The sequence below is a fragment of the Coenobita brevimanus genome, chromosome 90, assembly GCF_032717465.1.
Source record: "Coenobita brevimanus isolate Jiangsu-jjx chromosome 90, ASM3271746v2, whole genome shotgun sequence".
Taxonomy (NCBI): domain Eukaryota; kingdom Metazoa; phylum Arthropoda; class Malacostraca; order Decapoda; family Coenobitidae; genus Coenobita; species Coenobita brevimanus.
In genome coordinates, this window is record NC_137043.1 from 36283644 (window position 1) to 36301988 (window position 18345).

Sequence of the window (18345 nt, forward strand, 5' to 3'; positions counted from 1 at the left end):
TGGCTGTGGGTGGCGGGAGGTGATTCTGTGAGCGGTAATGATTTCGCCCTCTTGTGTTTGTCTAGTATTAAATTTAGTATTCCCTGCATTTATGAACAGTTAAACTAGAAGATATAGGAAGCCCCTTTGCGTAAGTGGTAAACTGTTGGGATGTGGAACTGGTAGCGGTGTCAGACGGTTTAAGACAGCATTGGCTTGGGGTCCTCCGTATCTGATTTCTGATTCACCATTTTGTTTCATGCCACGTTGAACTTTATGTCATGTGTCGCATGTAATCAGGGTGAGGGTGGCATCAGAAGTTAACAGGTTCATATTTAATGGGTCACGATCTAGTGGCTCGCCAACAGAACTTGCCAACCCCCACCGTAGCCGGAATATCTTGTACGCATAAAAAGTGGGATTAAAATATGAGTGACGCTGTATTTCCAAATTTCCCATTAGAATAAAATGTTGACTGGACCAATTAATGTATATAGTGGCTTTTTCTTTAATGTATTTAGAAATGTTATTAAATAAGGGGTTCCATTATTATAAGTTACCGTACTTCATGTTGTGGATATCTTAGATTTTACGAAATATGTTTCAGTTGCCAAGCATCATTTTTGCTAACATGTATCATATTTTAATGAATGTCAGATTTTGATGGATATAAAGATTTGCTTTATGATTACACCTGCCTTTACCATCACATGTCTGATTACTGAATGCGCCATGATTAACAAACACTCTTAATGCACAAAGCTGTTTTGGTGAAGTTTTACCTAATGAACACTTAAGTTTGCACGCTGTGAGGTAGGTTATAATCATGGGGGGTCTGGTTGGTGAAGCCCCCCAGTTAGGTTTCATTGCCAGTGGTTAGGCTTCCATTAATATTTATGGTATTTAAATTATTTACATATAAGTTTGTTTGGTATGCTGATACCCTGCCTGGTCAGTTGGATTGATGGTAAACATACTGTAGGGGGCGTTTAGATGGCTCTGTAATATCGCAGTGTAGGTATACAGTAAAACCTCAATAAAACGGATTTCATTATACCAGAATTCGCTTTCATCGGACTTGAGGAGCTGTCTAGAGTAAATCCTTATATATTGGGAAAAGTCCAATAAAGCCAGAAGTGGTCTGGACAGCCGGACATGTTTATCAGCGTACAGTACAGTATTATTATAGATCTTATACCATGATCATTGTAGTGAGTGTATAATACAGTGCAGTACTACAGTGGTAGTGAAAACAGTTGGTTACGCCATGGTGAAAAACCGTAGGTGCAATGCAGACTAATGTCTAATATATTGGAAAAAATCTGGATTAGCAGGGGGAAGTCCAGCTGTTGCGCTTATCGGACTTTCGCATTTTTTGGACTGGCTTGGGCCCCAATTAGTCCGTTATAGTGAGGTTGTACTGGACAGTACTTCATATACAGTATTCTCCAATATTTTTGTTTGAAAATCAAATGTTAATAATCTGTGATGTATGAAACACAAAAAATTATTTTCCTTCACTGCCAAGTACTGGTAATAATTTGAAACTTAGAATATTCAAACGTGTTTATTGTAATTCATTGTGACGATACTGTATGACAGATTTTTATGAACATAATGTGTCTGACAATGTTTTCTATATTTCAGTGACCCTGTTTCTGTTGGTGCAGTAACAAGTCAGTAAGATGGCTGAAAATATAAAATCCTGGCTATATGCATTCTGTGGCAAGAAAAAATTAACTCCAGATTATAATGTCCGAAATTCAGGTAGGATTCTGCTAGCTGTATTGGCTATTCTGTGTAGGGAAGTATTACATCATTAACCCCTAAAGACCTACGCTGCTCGATCGTGCTTTTGTGTTATTTGACACGCCAGCCTATCCCGCACAATCGATAAAGAGACAAAAAACTGGGGGAGGGTAACTCCGCCCTTTTGGTGACGTATATGGCATCAGACCAATGAGAGCTAAAGTGTCTGGGGTGGTATGGCATGACTGGCCCCCTAAGGTGGGGGAGAAGGACCCCCCCCTCCTCCCCGAACACTGTCACTTTACCTCCCTCAGCCACATTGCATAATCTCCACACTGTCCCCTCCCAACCAACCATACCCCCTACAGCGGTGTGCATAGCAACCCTTCTCCCCTCTCCCTCTTCCCCCCTCCCCTATCCCTCCATCCTCCTCCTCCTCTCCAGCCACACACACTCCACCTCCACTTTTCACCTGGCTTGTTTTGTTGTTATGGGCGTATACCAGGCTGACATTTCATGCCTAGGGAACACTTCACATTGACGTTAGTTATGTATGTATAATTATTTACCGTAAATAATTAATTTTCTGTACATTTTATATTTTCGCCCATGTGGGATTGGTAACTTTTTTGCATCTTTGATGGGTGATTGTACGGTAACTATTAGGTCAATCAGGCTGAAACATACAGTACATATTCAGATGTGTAAATTCAGACTCTTGAAATGTGGAAGAAAAATTTTCACCTTGATGAAAGTCGAAAAATCAACCCTGTTTTGCGGCTGGAGGGACAGACCTGCTTAGCAAATTGTGTACTTTAGGGGTTAATGAGTAGATTGCTGTAATGTTTTTTATTATTTTTGTATGATAGCTTTTTACTTGTGTATTGAGTGAAGTTGGTGCTGCAGGAACACCATCATGTGGTGGCACTGGTATAACTGTTTAGCTCAACTGCCTAGTTATTTAAGCTTCCCTCAGCTAATTCCCAGTGCCACCATATGAGGATGGTGAGCTGTGGGAAAAGAGTAACTTCAACCTGAAATCCATGTGATTCATATTCAGATGAGCCTGGCTTCGTAGCAGCTCTGTAGTATTCTGTGGACTTAAAAGCTATCACAACTTCTCAAGACAACCCTTCAGCCAGATGACATTCTGTATTTTATTCTTCGTGTGTCAAGAAAATTGTATTCAGGCTTTTCAAAAATGGAGAGATTTGATATGATATAGTCATCGTTAGCCCCGTCACCATTAGGCATTATTCCAAAGCTGAGTAAAAATCATCTGGAAGTAAAAAAACATCATTGTAGTGAAGTGGGTGATGTAGCATATTCATTAGGATGGAAAACTTTTAGTCATTCACCTTGCTACTTTTCTATGTCTTTTTTCCATGTATAAGAGCCTAAGTTTCATCTTCTTCCCAGATAATTCTGTTAAATTTAAGGGAACACTATAGTTGTGAGGGAGGCTATGAAAGCAATACCTAACCCCTCTAGTTTCAAAAGTGTCTGTAAGGTCAGTAAAGTTGTATGGAAGTATTTATTGTTTTCTTTCTGCTGAAAATTTTGACATCTTCAGTTTTGTGTGTGTGTGTGTGTGTGCGTGTGTAGGCAGGGGCACTCAACATCCATCCACTTGATGTAATGCTGCTTTCCGGTAACTGGCCTTTCCTTTCTTTCTTCCTTCTTCTTCTGTCTTTCTTTCCCTTTCCTTCTGTCTACAGGTGTCTTTACACTGAGTGACAAGCCAAATGGTTTCCTGTACACAAGGAAATCATTTACTACGCTGGGTGGTAACCATATAACCACACTGGTGCCTGGTGGTTTAATGGGTAGATAAGGCACTCAATCTGTATTGAGCCTGTGTAGGTTTATATCCAAAGGGTGGATGGTGTTTGTTGCTCATGTAATGCCCTTCAGGGAGGTTTTGAGGCTGGTTGCTCTCATCTTAAATGTCAGGACTAGCTTGGCAACCCCTGGGCTTCTACGCTCCTCATGGGGCAACACATGATTAGATAATGTATGTATGTATGTTTTATTTACTCATCTTAAGGAAACAGCACACTAAAATTTACTTTGTCCACTGTAACCTGACGTAAAATTTCCTTCTCTCCATCTTGAATGTTGAGCTGAACAAGAGATAGACACAAAAATGTGATACTAGCTTTGAAGAAATGCTGTGGGGAGAATGTAGATGCAAGGTATTATCTTTTTTTGTTATTGAATTGTGAGAAATTAGCTGCAAAAGGATGAGAAAGAAAGGCGTTGCTAAAGGACAAAAATTTTGTTAAGGTGGACCAACTACAGTAATTGGGTACATGGCTGATGAGTGCAGTAGCAGTGTATGAGGATTGCCACTGTGTACACTTATCAAGCCTAGAGCAAGGGTGAGTGTGGTGTTCCCCTGCCCTAGCTGTTACAGGTGTATTGTGCCCACAGACTCAGGCACGGCATGTATAATACAGCTAACAGTTCCTTGTCCCACAGATTCTAAAGAAATATAAACCTCTTCCCTTGATTACACATAATTTTAGATTATTGTTACATATGTTGGTGGTTGTATTCCTCATGGTACAGATTGTCAGAGAACATCAACCCCTTCTCCCTAATGACAGTTTTTTTTTTTTTTTGTTATTGTTGCATCTGTAGGTCACACTGTTCTTTATGGTACAGATTTTCAGAAAACCTTAACCTTTTCCCACTAGTGATGTGTAATTTTAATTTATTACATCTCCAGCTGATGTTATTCACCTTTGGAATGATGAGTAGCAGTGAAGTACTGCATTAATGTATGGTCAAGGCTAGTTACAGTACTTAGTTTACATGACTACCGGTTTGTAGAATATTGCAGCTATAGGTGATTTTATTCAACTTTGAATGATGCGTAGCAGTGAAGGTATTAATGAAGGCAGCATACAATACTGTACAGGAATTGACAGTGTAAGACTAGTGAGGTTATCCTGTACAGTATGGTGGTGTTGGGCATATGTTTGTTTTACTTTGATAGGAGGTAGTCAGGTACGGTACCTTGAATTATTCTTCCTACCTCTTTTAAGGACCAAAACATTGTTGAGAGGAAGTCAGATATCTCATATTCTACTGTACTCACTTTAAGGACCCAAACATCGTCAGCGGTTCCTGTGTGAGGTGCGTGTACCTGGCTACAATTATGTGGGTGTGGGAAATTCTACTAACAAGAAAGATGCCCACAGCAATGCAGCTAAGGACTTTGTGCAGTATCTTATACGTCAAGGAGAGGTCAGCGCCGAGGACGCTCCTGATCTGCAGGTGAGAGCTGTCATACAACAATGTATACTATTTTTCGCTTGGCCTAAAATTCCCATCCCCCCCACAGCTATAGTATACAGTACCCGTTTCACTAAGGAGACACATACACATAATGGTGTAAGGATCCTGTGGGATGACCCCATAGACTATAGAGGCAGTTGCTTACCTGCAGTTGACAGGTCTGCTGGGCCAGGTGGGCTAGGGTTAAACAGTAACAAAACAACAGCTCTTTTCTCATTAACTCTGCCTAAAATTGCCATCTCCCCTTCTTGAATGCTGAGTCGTAGCACTAGATTAGTGCTAGAATATGATACTAGTCACAAAAAAGTAATGCAAAGGATGTTGAGATGTAGCATTGTTTTACTGCTACTGCTGAGGCATGCGAGATAAGCAGCAAAAAGACAAAACTCTGCCAATTAAAGGTACAGGAAATGTGATCATCCTCCCTACCACCCTCTGCAAGGTAGAGAACAGATAGACTGATGAATTGCTAAAAATGTTAAAGAAGCCCCTAATAAAAGGGCCCCCACAACCATGATATGACTTTATCTCCTATAAACCATCTGTAGTGCCCCAAAATACCAGATGGCTTTAGAATCAACTTCTTGGGAGTGTATTTTCAGATGAGTTAGCAACAGATTCTTGTATCTTCTTGTATTTTGATGGTTTACTCGTTCAAAAATAACTGAAACTGTTAAAGTTGAAACTGTGGTGCCTGAGTGGTCAGTGTCGCTGATTGTGAAGCTGCTGGTTCATTATCACCAGGGTTTCAATCCTGGTGTGGACAGCTTGTGTCACTTAACTGCGGTGTCCAGCCAGCCTTTATGGATTGGTATGTAAAATCAGTACATAGGGTAACATGTAGGGGAGGTAACTGTGGTAACTGGCATGATGCAGTGGCCTTTTATCCCAGGATATTGTATTGGGTGAAAACCCACCATAGGCCCAAAGATGCAAGTTATGGAGATGAGCACCATGGCCAAATTTAAGGCATCTTCCCTCACCTTTACTTTTACCTTTATCTTAGTAAAAGATAGAAAATCTGTGAAAAAGTAACTGATGAGAGGAATAGGTCAGTCTTAATTTGCTTTTTCTCAGCTGACATGTTTGCCAGTGTGACACGCACACATATTCACATTTTGCATATTGCGTGTTATTCATTAGATGCATTTCATCCCTACAGGCTACAGACAAACAGGAAACGGGAGGAGGAAGTGGTGATGGTGGTGGTGGTGGTGGTGGTGGTGGTGGTGGTGGTGGTGGTCAAGGGGATGAGACAGATTTTAAGTTCTCTGCTCCCATGGCTCCCGTGCCTGGTCTGAGAGATGCAGGAAATGTGTACCGTCCTATCCAGCATGGCGATCGACAAATGACATACATGGAAAGGCTGCAGCAACATAAGGATGTTGAGGAGGTAAGCAGCAAAGACTGACAAAGCTGTTGCATTGTGAGTATAACCTGTGACATTAAAGAGAAGTTACATATTGTTCTTATGATTAGGTACAGTACTTGGGTAGATGACCAACCTACCTCCCTTGATGCAGGGCTCTTGCTAACTGCCGATGGTTGCGAGCCATTTGGCTCCTAGGGTTTCAGATTTACGAGCCAAGTAAGTTTTTAGTAGCCAAACTGACTACGAGCCGAAATATTTTACGAGCAATAAATTATTTATATACACACTGTGATGATTAGAATCATATAATGAGTTTTTAAACATTCACAATGGTGACAAGGAAAGACTTGATAATCGATCACAATGTGCTATTTTGTTCATTTAAGGGAGATTTAGTTATTTTGTAGTTTACTGAGTTTTGAAGTGGATGTATTTTCTCCTCGCCAAAAGGCGACTTGCATGTAAAATTTGTTCGCTGAAGGGAAAAAATACTCGGATTTGTGAGCTGTGGCTCGCCAAACAAGAGCCCTGTGATGGCATGACATAATTTAAAAAACTCAGTCACATACTTTACTGGGGTTAGAGCCTATGGAAGATTGGTACTCCAGCTGGGCATTCTAACCACTAATTCAATATTAACCCCCAGGCAGAGGATGTGGACTTGACAGCTGGTATCCATGGGAACTGGACAATAGAGAATGCCAAGTCTCGTCTACACATGTTTCTGCAGACCAATAAAATTAAAGCTGATTACAAGTATAGTGCTGTGGGACCTGACCATAACAGGTAAGATCATAACCTTGTGATTCCTGGGATTTCAACCTTGCAAATTTGCCATCATCATCATTATCATCATCCCAACCTGATTAGTTTTTTTGCACCTGATAAGAGTCTAATATTGTTTGCATGAATAAGATACCCAAGTGCCCCAGCTGCAGTGCAAGGGTTAAAGAAGCAATAATTTGGAATTTAATGTAATGGTTTCTTTAAACTTCTTTTAAAAGTTAAAAGGTTTGGAAGATGGTGTAGAAAGGAAATAGATATTTCAGATTTTTGTTATGAAGAGGTAACTCTGTAACATGATCACTGGGCTACTATTCTCAGCATTGTTCTCTTGAGTAAACATGGACACTTAAATCAGTATCAAGTAGCATTTCTTTTTTTTTTCTCCCTCCTATCCCCATCCTGGGTTTCCTTGTAGTAAACTGTGCTTTATAACTAATGAATAATTGCCGTATTGGTGAATATTATTTACAAATTTTGACACGTCCTTGAAAGGTCAATATAAATTACCGTATCATTTCAGGTATCCTCGTAGAAACATGTTGAATCACTTCACCATGTTCAGACTTGGATACCTGACTGCAGTAGTATACTCAGTGTGATAGTTTAGTGATGCTAGTCATCACTGAATTATTGCAAAGTCAACCAGCTATTTAGTTTGGTTGCAAAGGGAAACAGAGTTTATTTATATATAACATACCAAAGATAATGAGTGAAAAGCAGTTATGTTTTCCCTCATGATCTTGTGGAAACTAGCTGGGTTTGTGAGGAACACTGCTTTACTGGATTCAAGTCATGAATTTGAATTAATATAATGAGCATAAGAAGATACATAGATCTCTCACTTTATGCTAGGCCAAGTTGCAATGGAGCTCATCAAAGGTATGTTTGATGGTCTGGTATTGCAAAGCTATTATAAAAACATAGAGAGTGAGATCTGAGTTGAGCTCTAAACTGACAGCTACTGCTCAGCAGTTATATGCTTGGGCTTAAGCTGTGTGCTGATTATACCCATACTGGCTCAAGATAAAGACCCTGTATTATATAAGAAATGAATAACTTTGGTTATGGGTAAATTCATAAGACATTGAAGATTGTACTGTATGAAATTTTATTCAATACTCATATAGCCATACTGGCACAAGATAAAGACTTTATAATATAAGAAACTGAATCACTTCAATTTGGGGTTTAGATCCATTGTGAAGCTTGTGTATAGAATCTTATTCAGGTAACTTAAACTCTTGAGTCAAATGGATTGTGATTAAAAATAGTGTGGTTATTACCTTATACGATACTGTACGACAATATTGGTAGTTTATGGAGGAACTTGAGATAACTGTACAAGAAAATGCAATAATGGAGCCATGGAGGAGCCCTGAAAGTATATGAAGGAAGTAGTCAATCTATGGAAAGCAGTGTTCCCCACAGGCTGCAGCATCTGAATGGGCCGCCCCTCGGCTTCACCACCTGTCCAGGTGTATGCAAGGTGAGATCCCAATACCTGTGTGTATTTATTAACCTGCTTACTATCATGACATACAAGCACTTTTAATCCTTCTGATTTTATTAGGCTGAATTAAATCATTTGGCAGTAGCAAAGATAAAATTTACAGTGATAATGTCATGGTTTTGAAAGGGTTAATACTGAATTAGATACCTGTGGTTTAATGGTCTAGGTTCCAGTTAAGTAAAGGTATCCTTGCACAGGTTTGAATCCCCAAGCATCAAGTAGAGTTTTTTTTTTTTTTTTTTTTTTTTTTTTTTTTTTTTTTTCCCCAGTGATGTACCAGGTAATGCCACCTAAGTTGTAGGCCAATCAGCTACCTTTAAATGTGCCTAACTGTGGTACTCCAACTTTGGGCTCCTACATCTTGCAAGGGATAATATAGGATTAACTGTCTTAACCCTCCCTTGTCCTTTTTGTCAGGCGTCAATTAAGAGTTTGTTACCAGCACTAGAAGTTTTCATAGTAAAATCTTTGTCCTGTGGTTTTGTGGTGGAGTGGGTGGAAATAAACTGTACATACCGTAATACAGCACTTTATAAAGGTGTTTCTGATTGTTTTGAAATTTACCAGGTAATATTATATGTCTTTATCACATTTACAGGTATCCAGTGATTTTAAATGCAGCATAACTTATTCTTTTAAATATCCATCAGTCTTTATTAGTCTGACCTTCTTAACCAACCATCCTAGAAGAAAAACTTTACCTAATCTAATAACATGCTTTATCATGAAAAAGGATACATTAAATACATTTTAAATTAAGAATTATTGTAATATGTAAAAGAATTACTGTAATCGTTTCATTTTGTTTCATTTTTAAGGGCTCCAACATGCTTGCATGCGTCGGCCCTGGTCACCTAATGGCGGCTCTCCATGCTGCACGATCTAGTGCAGCCTCCCTGTTCAGTCCCTTAACCCTGAGGTCACACTTAATGACCTTGTCCCATGTCTTTCTCGGTCTACTCCTCATAACCCCACCCCCGATATTAACACTTCTCACCTTCCTCACCCAATTATTATCCCCCATCCTCTCCACATGTCCAAACCATCTCAGTCTACCTCTCCTCATCACAGCACCAATACACTCCAGTTCCATCCTACCTCAACTCTTCCATCGTAAACCCAGCCCCCCCAGACCTTGGACGCAGGGACCCACTGCACATCCACCAAATCATTGTAATTTCTGTACGTCTGAGCCGACGAATATCCTCCTTCTTCACTGCCCAGGTCTCACTACCATACAGCATTACATTCCTAACACATGTTGCATACAAAGACCCCTTAGCACGTAGGGAGAGTCCTCTCAATGTCAGGAGAGGCAAGAGCTCCCTGAACTTCTTCCAACCACTTCTCACCCTAGCCACAGAGCTAGCTCCAGCCCCACCTCCAGCACACAACATGTCTCCCAAATAACAAAACTCTTCCACACACTCAAGAGATTCACCAGCAAGTTCAATCCTTTCACGTCTGACAATCTCCACCTGCTATCCCTGACACGCTGTACACATAAAATCAGCATTATCCTGCAGTCTACCTCTGATACTACTACATCTCTTATGCACCCCTTTATCACAAATACCGCACAAGATGGAATTACTTCCCATGCCCTTGTGGCAAACTGCACATGGCCACTCTCCCTCGTCTTTGACAGTACCACCACCAACCCTAGATATCGTCACTTTTGTTTTATCTGCATTTACCCTTAAGCCCTTGTGCCCCATACCATCTCTCCACTTCCTAAACCTTTCCTCCGCCTCCCTTTCGCTCTCTGCAATCAACACCAAATCATTAGCATACAACAACTCCCACGGGAGTCCGTTTCTAAAGTCATGTGAAAGGGCTTCAGGTACCATGATAAACAACATGGGACTCAAAACTGACTCCTGATGCACACCAACATTCATGGAAAACTCATCACTCAAATCTCCATTCACTCTTACCTGGGTGTGAGCACCCACATACATAGCCATAATCACCCTAACCAGCCACTCCTCCAAGCCAGGCTTTCTCATTGCCCACTTCACCACCTCTCTAGGGACTCTGTCAAAGGCCTTTTCCAAATCAACAAAAATATGTAGCAGTAATGCAATGTTTGTATAGTCAGGAGACCAGTGCTGTAATATTTCTCTTAATAATTTTACTATCACATCGTGATTCCAGTTACACTATTAATTTTCTGCTCAGTAAAGTACACTTTGGGATTTTATTGACGGTTATTCATTTACTGTATTGGCTATTTAACAGACCTGCAAAGATTTGGGATTTGCTGCTCAGTGTTATGTAATGGATGTTATCTTGTCTGATAAAAATGGTAAAAAAACAAATAATTTTCAGACTCTGATCTCTTGTTATAGAAAGTTATCATGAATAATCACAGCATTTATACCTTACTGAGTACTGTACAGTGAACGTCCTGTAATCCGAATCGCAGGGGACTGACGGTCTTTCAGACTTTTTTTTTTTTTTTTTAAATAATCAGGAGGGACCTTTGAAAACATTAGAAATATGTACGTGATCATTAAATTATCACTTAAAATGATATGGGTTATTGTTTTATTCACTGGGAATGCATAGAAGTGTAGATGAATAGTTGCAAGCAGATACATCCAAGTCCAAGGGCAAGTCCAGGCCAGAGAAATCCGTAGATAAAGCCCAGAAAAATCTGAAGAAAGCCCAGAAAAATAGGAAAATTTTCAACCTGAAAAGTTCGGAGTATTGGGATGTTTGGATGATTAGTGGTCGAGCTGGAGGACTTTTATCGCACTTGGATATTTGTGTGTGCTGTACACCACTTCACTTACGTTTGACTTTAGCTACCATTGTATAAGACAGACCAAGTCTCTTTACAGCTCATAGGGAGAACTTTGATGATCACAAAGAATTTTCGGTACCATTAGTGGTGGTTTTATTAATTGTACATCGTTTGAGTGCTGAATTGCTAGATCAGTTTATTAAAACTGTGCTCTGTTGTGCAGTTACATTGTCTCCACAAATGGAAGTGTTGGTCAACTTACTGAATATAGATAATCAGTTGTTAGTTACATATTATTTTGCATTTCGCATATGTCACTGATATTGCAGCAGTTTTAGCGAGTACAGTTATTGTTGTATGCTGTGTTATATTACCACAGGCTATGTTACAAGATGTCCTGTATTTTTCTGCAGTAAATGAAAATACAGTTAATCTTTAATGTGTACCATCATTAGTTTGCGATACATCATGTTGTGTTAATACTTGAATGGATTGTATGATGCATGGATGGTTTCAGAATAGCTGTGCCCCACAACATATTCACCTTTTGAATTTACTGTTGTTTTCAGGAGTTTTGTGGCTGAGATGTCTTTCTATGTGAAGCAGCTGAGCAGAAGTAAGTCAGTGGAAGAAGTATTAATCCCTCTAGCTTTAACCCATCCTTGGGATTTTTTAATGCTTGTGACACCGATGTTGAAAACAGGATGATATATCAAATCACTCCTTACATGTTCTTTTGTAATGAGTTGGTATGTCATATTTTGCCATCATTTAGATCTTGTCTGCTAAATAGTTTTGTAAAAATGTTCTTCAGACTGAATTTGCTAACTCAGGGAATTATTGAGAAAATAGACTCGAATATGGGTATTCCTTAAGAGTTACTAGTAGCCATAAATAATGTTTAACTGAGTGACCCCTAGTAGGTAAACTCGGTGTACACTTATAAATCATGATTGGACATTTTATTGTTCATGTAATGCCACTCAGGGATGAGTGAGGCTGGTCACTCCCATCTTAAATGCCAGGACCAGTTTGCCTAGCCCCGGGCTCCTATTCTCCTCATGGGGCGACAAAGGATTGGGTGGTGTATGTATGTATATATATATATATCAGCATAATGTGTAATGTTAGTAATAAAAAAAAAATGTAAAGGTACCACATAACCAACAGTAGGAAAATGCTCTAATTATATATTTTGATAAGAAATTAATGGTGTAGTTAACCCAGTTTTAATAGTCTAAATTACACGGGATGGCAGATAATATGGTTTATATTAATTATTTTTTGTAACCAATGCAGGACATATTGCACACCTACAGCTGAGAATTATTGTCTCCTTCAGACATCTATGCACGTGAGACTGGGTCCAACAAGCAGGCTGCTAGTAAGAGCTGTTCCCTGTCCCTTGTGCGTCAGTTGTACCATCTGAATGTGATTGAGGCCTTCTCTGGCACCCTCAAGAAGAAAGAGAGTGAGCAGTTAGGACCATACAAGGTGGAACTGTCTCCAGAGCTCATAACTCAGCTGGATGCAGCACTAAAGTTTGCCAACGTGGAACCAATAACCCCAGTGAGTATGAGTAGTAGTTCCTCTAGTTGTATCATGGGTTACTTTGGTGTGTAGGCTGCTTTACTACACAAGGCAACCGCAGACAGGTAAGTATGGAGAATGATCAGGATCTTACTTTGCAATTCTTTCATGAATTCAAATGCTGTACACCATTATATCTTTAAGAGACCTCTTTAGTGCATGAATCCTTCAGTAATGTGTCTACATGGATACAGTGCTGGGACTTACAGCATTACTAGTTCAATGAGACAGTAGAGATGTAAATGGATGTTTGGAGGACATCTGAATGATATATAGTAGGAAGTCAGAGTACATAGCCTGTATTTCACAGTACAGAGTGACAGTCCACTAAACAGTCTTCATCATTAAAGAATGATATCTGAATGGCATTTAGGGAGTCAGAGTACATACTTTTCTTCATGATGGAGTGATATATGAATGAATGACAATTTAGTTATCATTAAGACTGACAATCCACAAGAGTACCCAGTACATAACCTGTGTTCTTCTTTCCAGAGTGATAATCCACAACAGGCAGTGAACCTGGTGCCAGACATGAAACATATTGGGCTACAGGGAAGTGAAGACGGTGGTCCACTTATTAGCAGTGGTGGTGTGGTGTCATGGTCACCACCCCAGCCCAACTGGAACCCTTGGACTGCTTGCAATATGGATGAAGGGCCACTGGCTACGGTTAGTATCACCCAACTTCACTTTTATATATATATATCGACAAGGTTGTGTGATGTCCCTATGGTTGTTCAATATATATATGGATGGGGTAGGGGAGAAGTAAAAACACGAGTAATGGAGAGAGGGATGGCATTGGTAATGATTGGTGATGGATGGAATATCTCAAATTTGTTGTATGCTGATGCTGCAGTACTTGCCCAAATTTGTTGTATGCTGATGCTGCAGTACTTCTTGCAAGATGGGGCAATATAAAAGTGTTTGATAATATATAGATAGTTTGGAATATTTACAGTGTTTGAAAGTAACATGAATCAGCATCTCATGTAGAAGGAAAACACTTGCACATAAATTTGTATTGTTTGTAAAGATTCCAACATGCTTGCACGTGTTGGGTTTGGTCACCTTATGGCAGCTGTCCATACTGCTCAGTCTCTGGCAGCTTCCCTATTCAGACCCATATCCCTGAGGTCACACAATGATCTTGTCCCAGGTCTTTTTCTGTCCGCCTTTTGCAACATTACCCTTGATGTTCACACCTCCTACTTTCAGCACCCAGTGGTCATCCTGCATCGTTTCAACATGCCGAAACCACCTCAAACCACCTCATTACAACACCAATACATTCCAGATTAATATTGGTAAAATGAAAGTGAAAAGTGTATGAGAAAATTTCCGTCTTCTGCCAGCTTGAGTGGTGTGATGCAAAGGCATTCATAGTTTTAGATGGATGTATGATCACTTTGAGGGTCGATTATTGAACTTGGTGAGCCTTGGAGAGTTGATTATTTATGTTTACCTCCGTAGTTGAGGCTAGGTGAGTTAATTATCAATGTTACCTCAGGATAGAGCTTTCAGAATATTGATTATTGGGTTTTCCCATCATAAATGAGCATTGGTAAGCCGATTATTGATTTTTACCACTGTTTTACTTGTCTAGATGAGCCTTGGAGAGCTGAGTGGGCAGCTACAAAGAGAACACCAGGACCGACTGCAAACGGATGGAAAATTGCAGGAGATGATGCAGCAGCGAAATAGACTTCCAGTGGCAGCCATGAGACAGGACATTATGGCCGCCATCTATGATAACCCTGTCACTATCATCAGAGGAAATACTGGTTGCGGCAAGACGACACAGGTGAGGTTTAGGGTCATATTTAAGTGGCTTTGGAGGTACCTTAGCTCAGCTTCCTTAGCAGTTTATTCTGTACAGTAGCTCATCTTCGTTTAGTGATTTATTCTCTTTAAGCCTTATTATCCTCTTGCATGTTATTGATGTAGCTGTAGCGTCATACTGTAATTGGGTTTGGAGATTTCTTAGTACTTCTTCCATTGCAATTTATTCTGCACATTGGCACATCTTCCACTGCAGTTAATGCTGCACATTAGCATATCTTCCTTACAGGTTTATTCTGCACATCAGCATATCTTCCTTGGCTGTTTATTCGACACACAAGCACATCTGTAGTGATTTACTTTACACATTGACCTCAGTATCCTCTCACTGATTGTGGAGAGGGATGCCTTTGTTAGGTGGTGGTACCAGTATAACTGGGTGGCTCAACTGACTGGTTATATCAGCATCCTTCAGTTACTTTCCTTTCTCCCCAAAAGAGGATGGTGGACTGCAAACTATATGGCAAGACAATATGGGTGGGGTAGCAGTGAGAATAGTAAATAACAATGTAATTGGTTAGGTAAAAACCCATCGTTAGGTGGGGTATCGTGTATCGGGGTAGTTTTAACATGTAAAGTAATGGGATGTGTTTCTCAGCCTTGAGTCCCCCCCCCTCCAGCCAAGTCCAAAACCCACCCAAATGAGCCCAAAAACAAGTTTAAAGTCAATCTAAGTGGCTGAGCAGCTGTAAAAGAGGCTAACCTAAGCCTAACACTTGTAAATATCTCACCAAAACCAAAATAAAATATGAAAATAATCAAATATAAGTCTGGAAAACAAACTTAGTAAACTGTACCTCAAAATTACAATGTTCACCCCATCTGTGGCTAAAACACAGTAATCAAAGTCTAAAAACTGTTTATAAATCAACCTAAACACACAATTTTAGTCTAAAATATAATAAAAAATGTTTAAAAATAAACAAAATTAAAATCCGTTGTTAAACTGGGGTTTGGCGATCATTATGCTGGGTATGGTGATATTTCTACCCCCATCGTTAAGCTGGGTTATTGCATCTAGGGGTATCGTATATCGGGGTATTGTGGTAGCTGTAGACCCGGGATCATCTGAAATAAAATCCTGGAGGACTGCAGGCAGTCCTGCATCCTCCTTTCATAGGCAGAGAGGGAGTTAGTTGAGGATGATTGTATAACTAGGCTCAGGAGCAGTTGGTTATATTGGTGCCGTGTATAACCAACATCCCTTTCCAGCACCAGCGGTGAGAGTTAAAAAAAAAAAAAAAAATGTCAGCCAGATTCATTGAGTTAACAACTTTTTTTTTTACATTCTTGCAGGTGTGTCAGTATATTCTAGACGACTACATACAAGCAGGGTCCGGTGCATATTGCAACATTGTAGTGACACAACCCCGACGCATCTCCGCTGTGTCTGTGGCTGATCGCATTGCTGTGGAGCGTTGTGAGGAACTGGGACGCAGTGTGGGGTACTCTGTGCGTTTTGAGTCTGTGCTTCCAAGGCCATATGCTGGAGTTCTCTTCTGTACTGTAGGAGTTTTGCTGAGGAAACTTGAGGCTGGACTCAGGGGTGTTTCACATGTTATTGTGGATGAAATTCACGAGAGAGACATCAACACTGATTTTATCCTTATTGTTCTGAGAGACATGGTGAGTTGCAAGGAGATTCTAGTCATTGCATATGTAATAAATGAGTCAATAGAATTTTGAAGTACAGTACTTTGTATCAGTAATTTATCATCGTTGTTATACTTACGTACAATTAAACTTTGTCTTCGAATATGCTTTGTGTGCAGGGAGATTATATCACCATGCCCTGTCCAATTTCTCCATCACAGGTGCTTGCATTCCCTGACCTGCGTCTCATTCTGATGTCAGCCACAATTGACATCACTCTCTTCTCTGCGTACTTCTCTAACCCCGTTGTGATTGAGGTCCCTGGACGTGCCTACCCTGTCCAAGAGTACTTCCTTGAGGACTGCATTGAGCTCACCAAATTCATCCCACCTCCTGACACCAAGAAACGTAATAAGAAGGTATGGTTCATTTTTCTTTTTCTCTTTTTCTTTTTTAGCTTACCTAATTCATCCCACCACTTGACATCAAGAAGTATGGCTCATGGAGTTTAGTTAGTAGTTCTTATTTACTTATTTATTTATTTATTACAGTTATCAGTTTAGTTTTGTTTCATAATCTTCATCAATATAGTTTGATCATAATCATCAATGTGATGTTATTTTAGTTATCTGTATTAGTACGAGTTTTTCTCATCACCATTGTTATCAGTTCTGGTTTGTTTTATTGTAATTGTCGCCATCCTGACCTTGCTTTCCCACCTAAAAATGGGGTCAGGTAGGGTCTAGACCTCAAGGAAAGAGAAAGCACTTTAGAGGGAGATCTGTCAGTAGCATTCCTAGTAAAATGAATCAGATATTCATTCACTATTTAGACCCCTGGAATCCTGCCTCATGGGACCATCATCACATATTTCCATACTGTAGTCAATTTGTTTTTATATGATGGAGCAATCCATTCCCAGAACATATATACAGTATTAAGTCATGGTTGCATTATGTTTGATAATCCTTAGTTCTGAGATAGGCATGAATCTTCTTAGTTACTAGTCCAATTGACTCACCTGGCCATTAGCTGAGCAGAAAGGGGTTACAAATATTCAAGAGGTTAAACATGCAGTTGGATAAGTAATAACATCTTACCTTTAGTGAGCCTTAGTTTTGAGAGGCCTGTGTCTTCTTGGTTGCTAGTCAGATTGCCCCTCCAAGTCTACCACACTTGGCCATTAACTGAGTAGAAAGGAGTACCAGATCATAGTCAGGTTGGAGTTGATGTACTGTATGATAAGTAATAACCTCTTACTCATCAGTTTGTATCTTTTGTTACCAGGATAAGGATGAGATACTGCCAGGGGAGGAGCCAGAGGAGAACCTGAACGTGGTGTCCTCCGGGAACTATTCGGATGCCACTCAGCGTTCTCTCTCCATGATGAGTGAGAAGGACTTGAGCTTTGACTTGGTGGATGCTCTCCTTAAGTACATATCTGGCCTCACTACCCCAGGGGCTGTGTTGATCTTCTTGCCAGGCTGGAATCTCATCTTCTCACTCATGCGTCATCTGACTCAGCACCCTGTCTATGGTAAATCACATATATAAGCTCTCAGAGTTCAGTGTTCAGTTGGATTTAAAAAAAAAAAAAAAATTATAAGGTTCTTGGGAAACTTGATTTGTGCCTAGTTCTCTCTTTCATTAACCCCTAAAACGCGGATCGTCGCGTTTGCGACGCTCGGCCATAAGGGCAGGACGGCGGGTCGTCGCGTTTGCGATTTTAGTAAATTTTGAATAACCGCGGGCAAGCAGGCTCCAGCTGGTATTGTCTATCAGTACCACCACCCTCTAGCTACAACTAGCATACTTTACCTTTGTACTACTGACCTCAGTTGTTGCCAAATATCGCGTTTTCCCCCCGTA

General features: G+C 40.1%; 2 protein-coding genes across 4 annotated transcripts in view; both read left to right on the top strand.

Moving 5' to 3' along the window:
* Positions 1 to 6244, top strand: LOC145411674 (ATP-dependent RNA helicase A protein-like; the record flags this gene model as incomplete). The annotated part of the gene is made up of 4 exons (XM_080281680.1): positions 1 to 34; positions 1627 to 1746; positions 4838 to 5010; positions 6194 to 6244. Coding segments are annotated over exons 2-4 (306 nt in total), but the record flags the coding sequence as incomplete, so codon positions are not given.
* A 47-nt stretch (positions 6245 to 6291) lies between these two features.
* LOC145411582 (dosage compensation regulator mle-like) overlaps positions 6292 to 18345 on the top strand; it is a 29123-nt gene continuing 17069 nt past the window's right edge. For 2 of the 3 annotated variants that reach the window (XR_013899441.1, XM_080281593.1), the window contains exons 1-9: positions 6292 to 6424; positions 7050 to 7189; positions 12018 to 12064; positions 12791 to 13017; positions 13534 to 13710; positions 14648 to 14845; positions 16180 to 16509; positions 16698 to 16895; positions 17764 to 18013. Coding sequence is in view for 2 of the 3 variants with exons in the window: in XM_080281593.1 (XP_080137719.1) it covers positions 6311 to 6424; positions 7050 to 7189; positions 12018 to 12064; positions 12791 to 13017; positions 13534 to 13710; positions 14648 to 14845; positions 16180 to 16509; positions 16698 to 16895; positions 17764 to 18013 (1681 nt within the window). In the remaining variant the exon portion in view is untranslated. Of the gene's footprint in view, positions 6425 to 7049; positions 7190 to 8611; positions 8676 to 12017; positions 12065 to 12790; positions 13018 to 13533; positions 13711 to 14647; positions 14846 to 16179; positions 16510 to 16697; positions 16896 to 17763; positions 18014 to 18345 lie in introns of those variants that run through there. The other variant, XM_080281594.1, reaches the window with a different exon arrangement.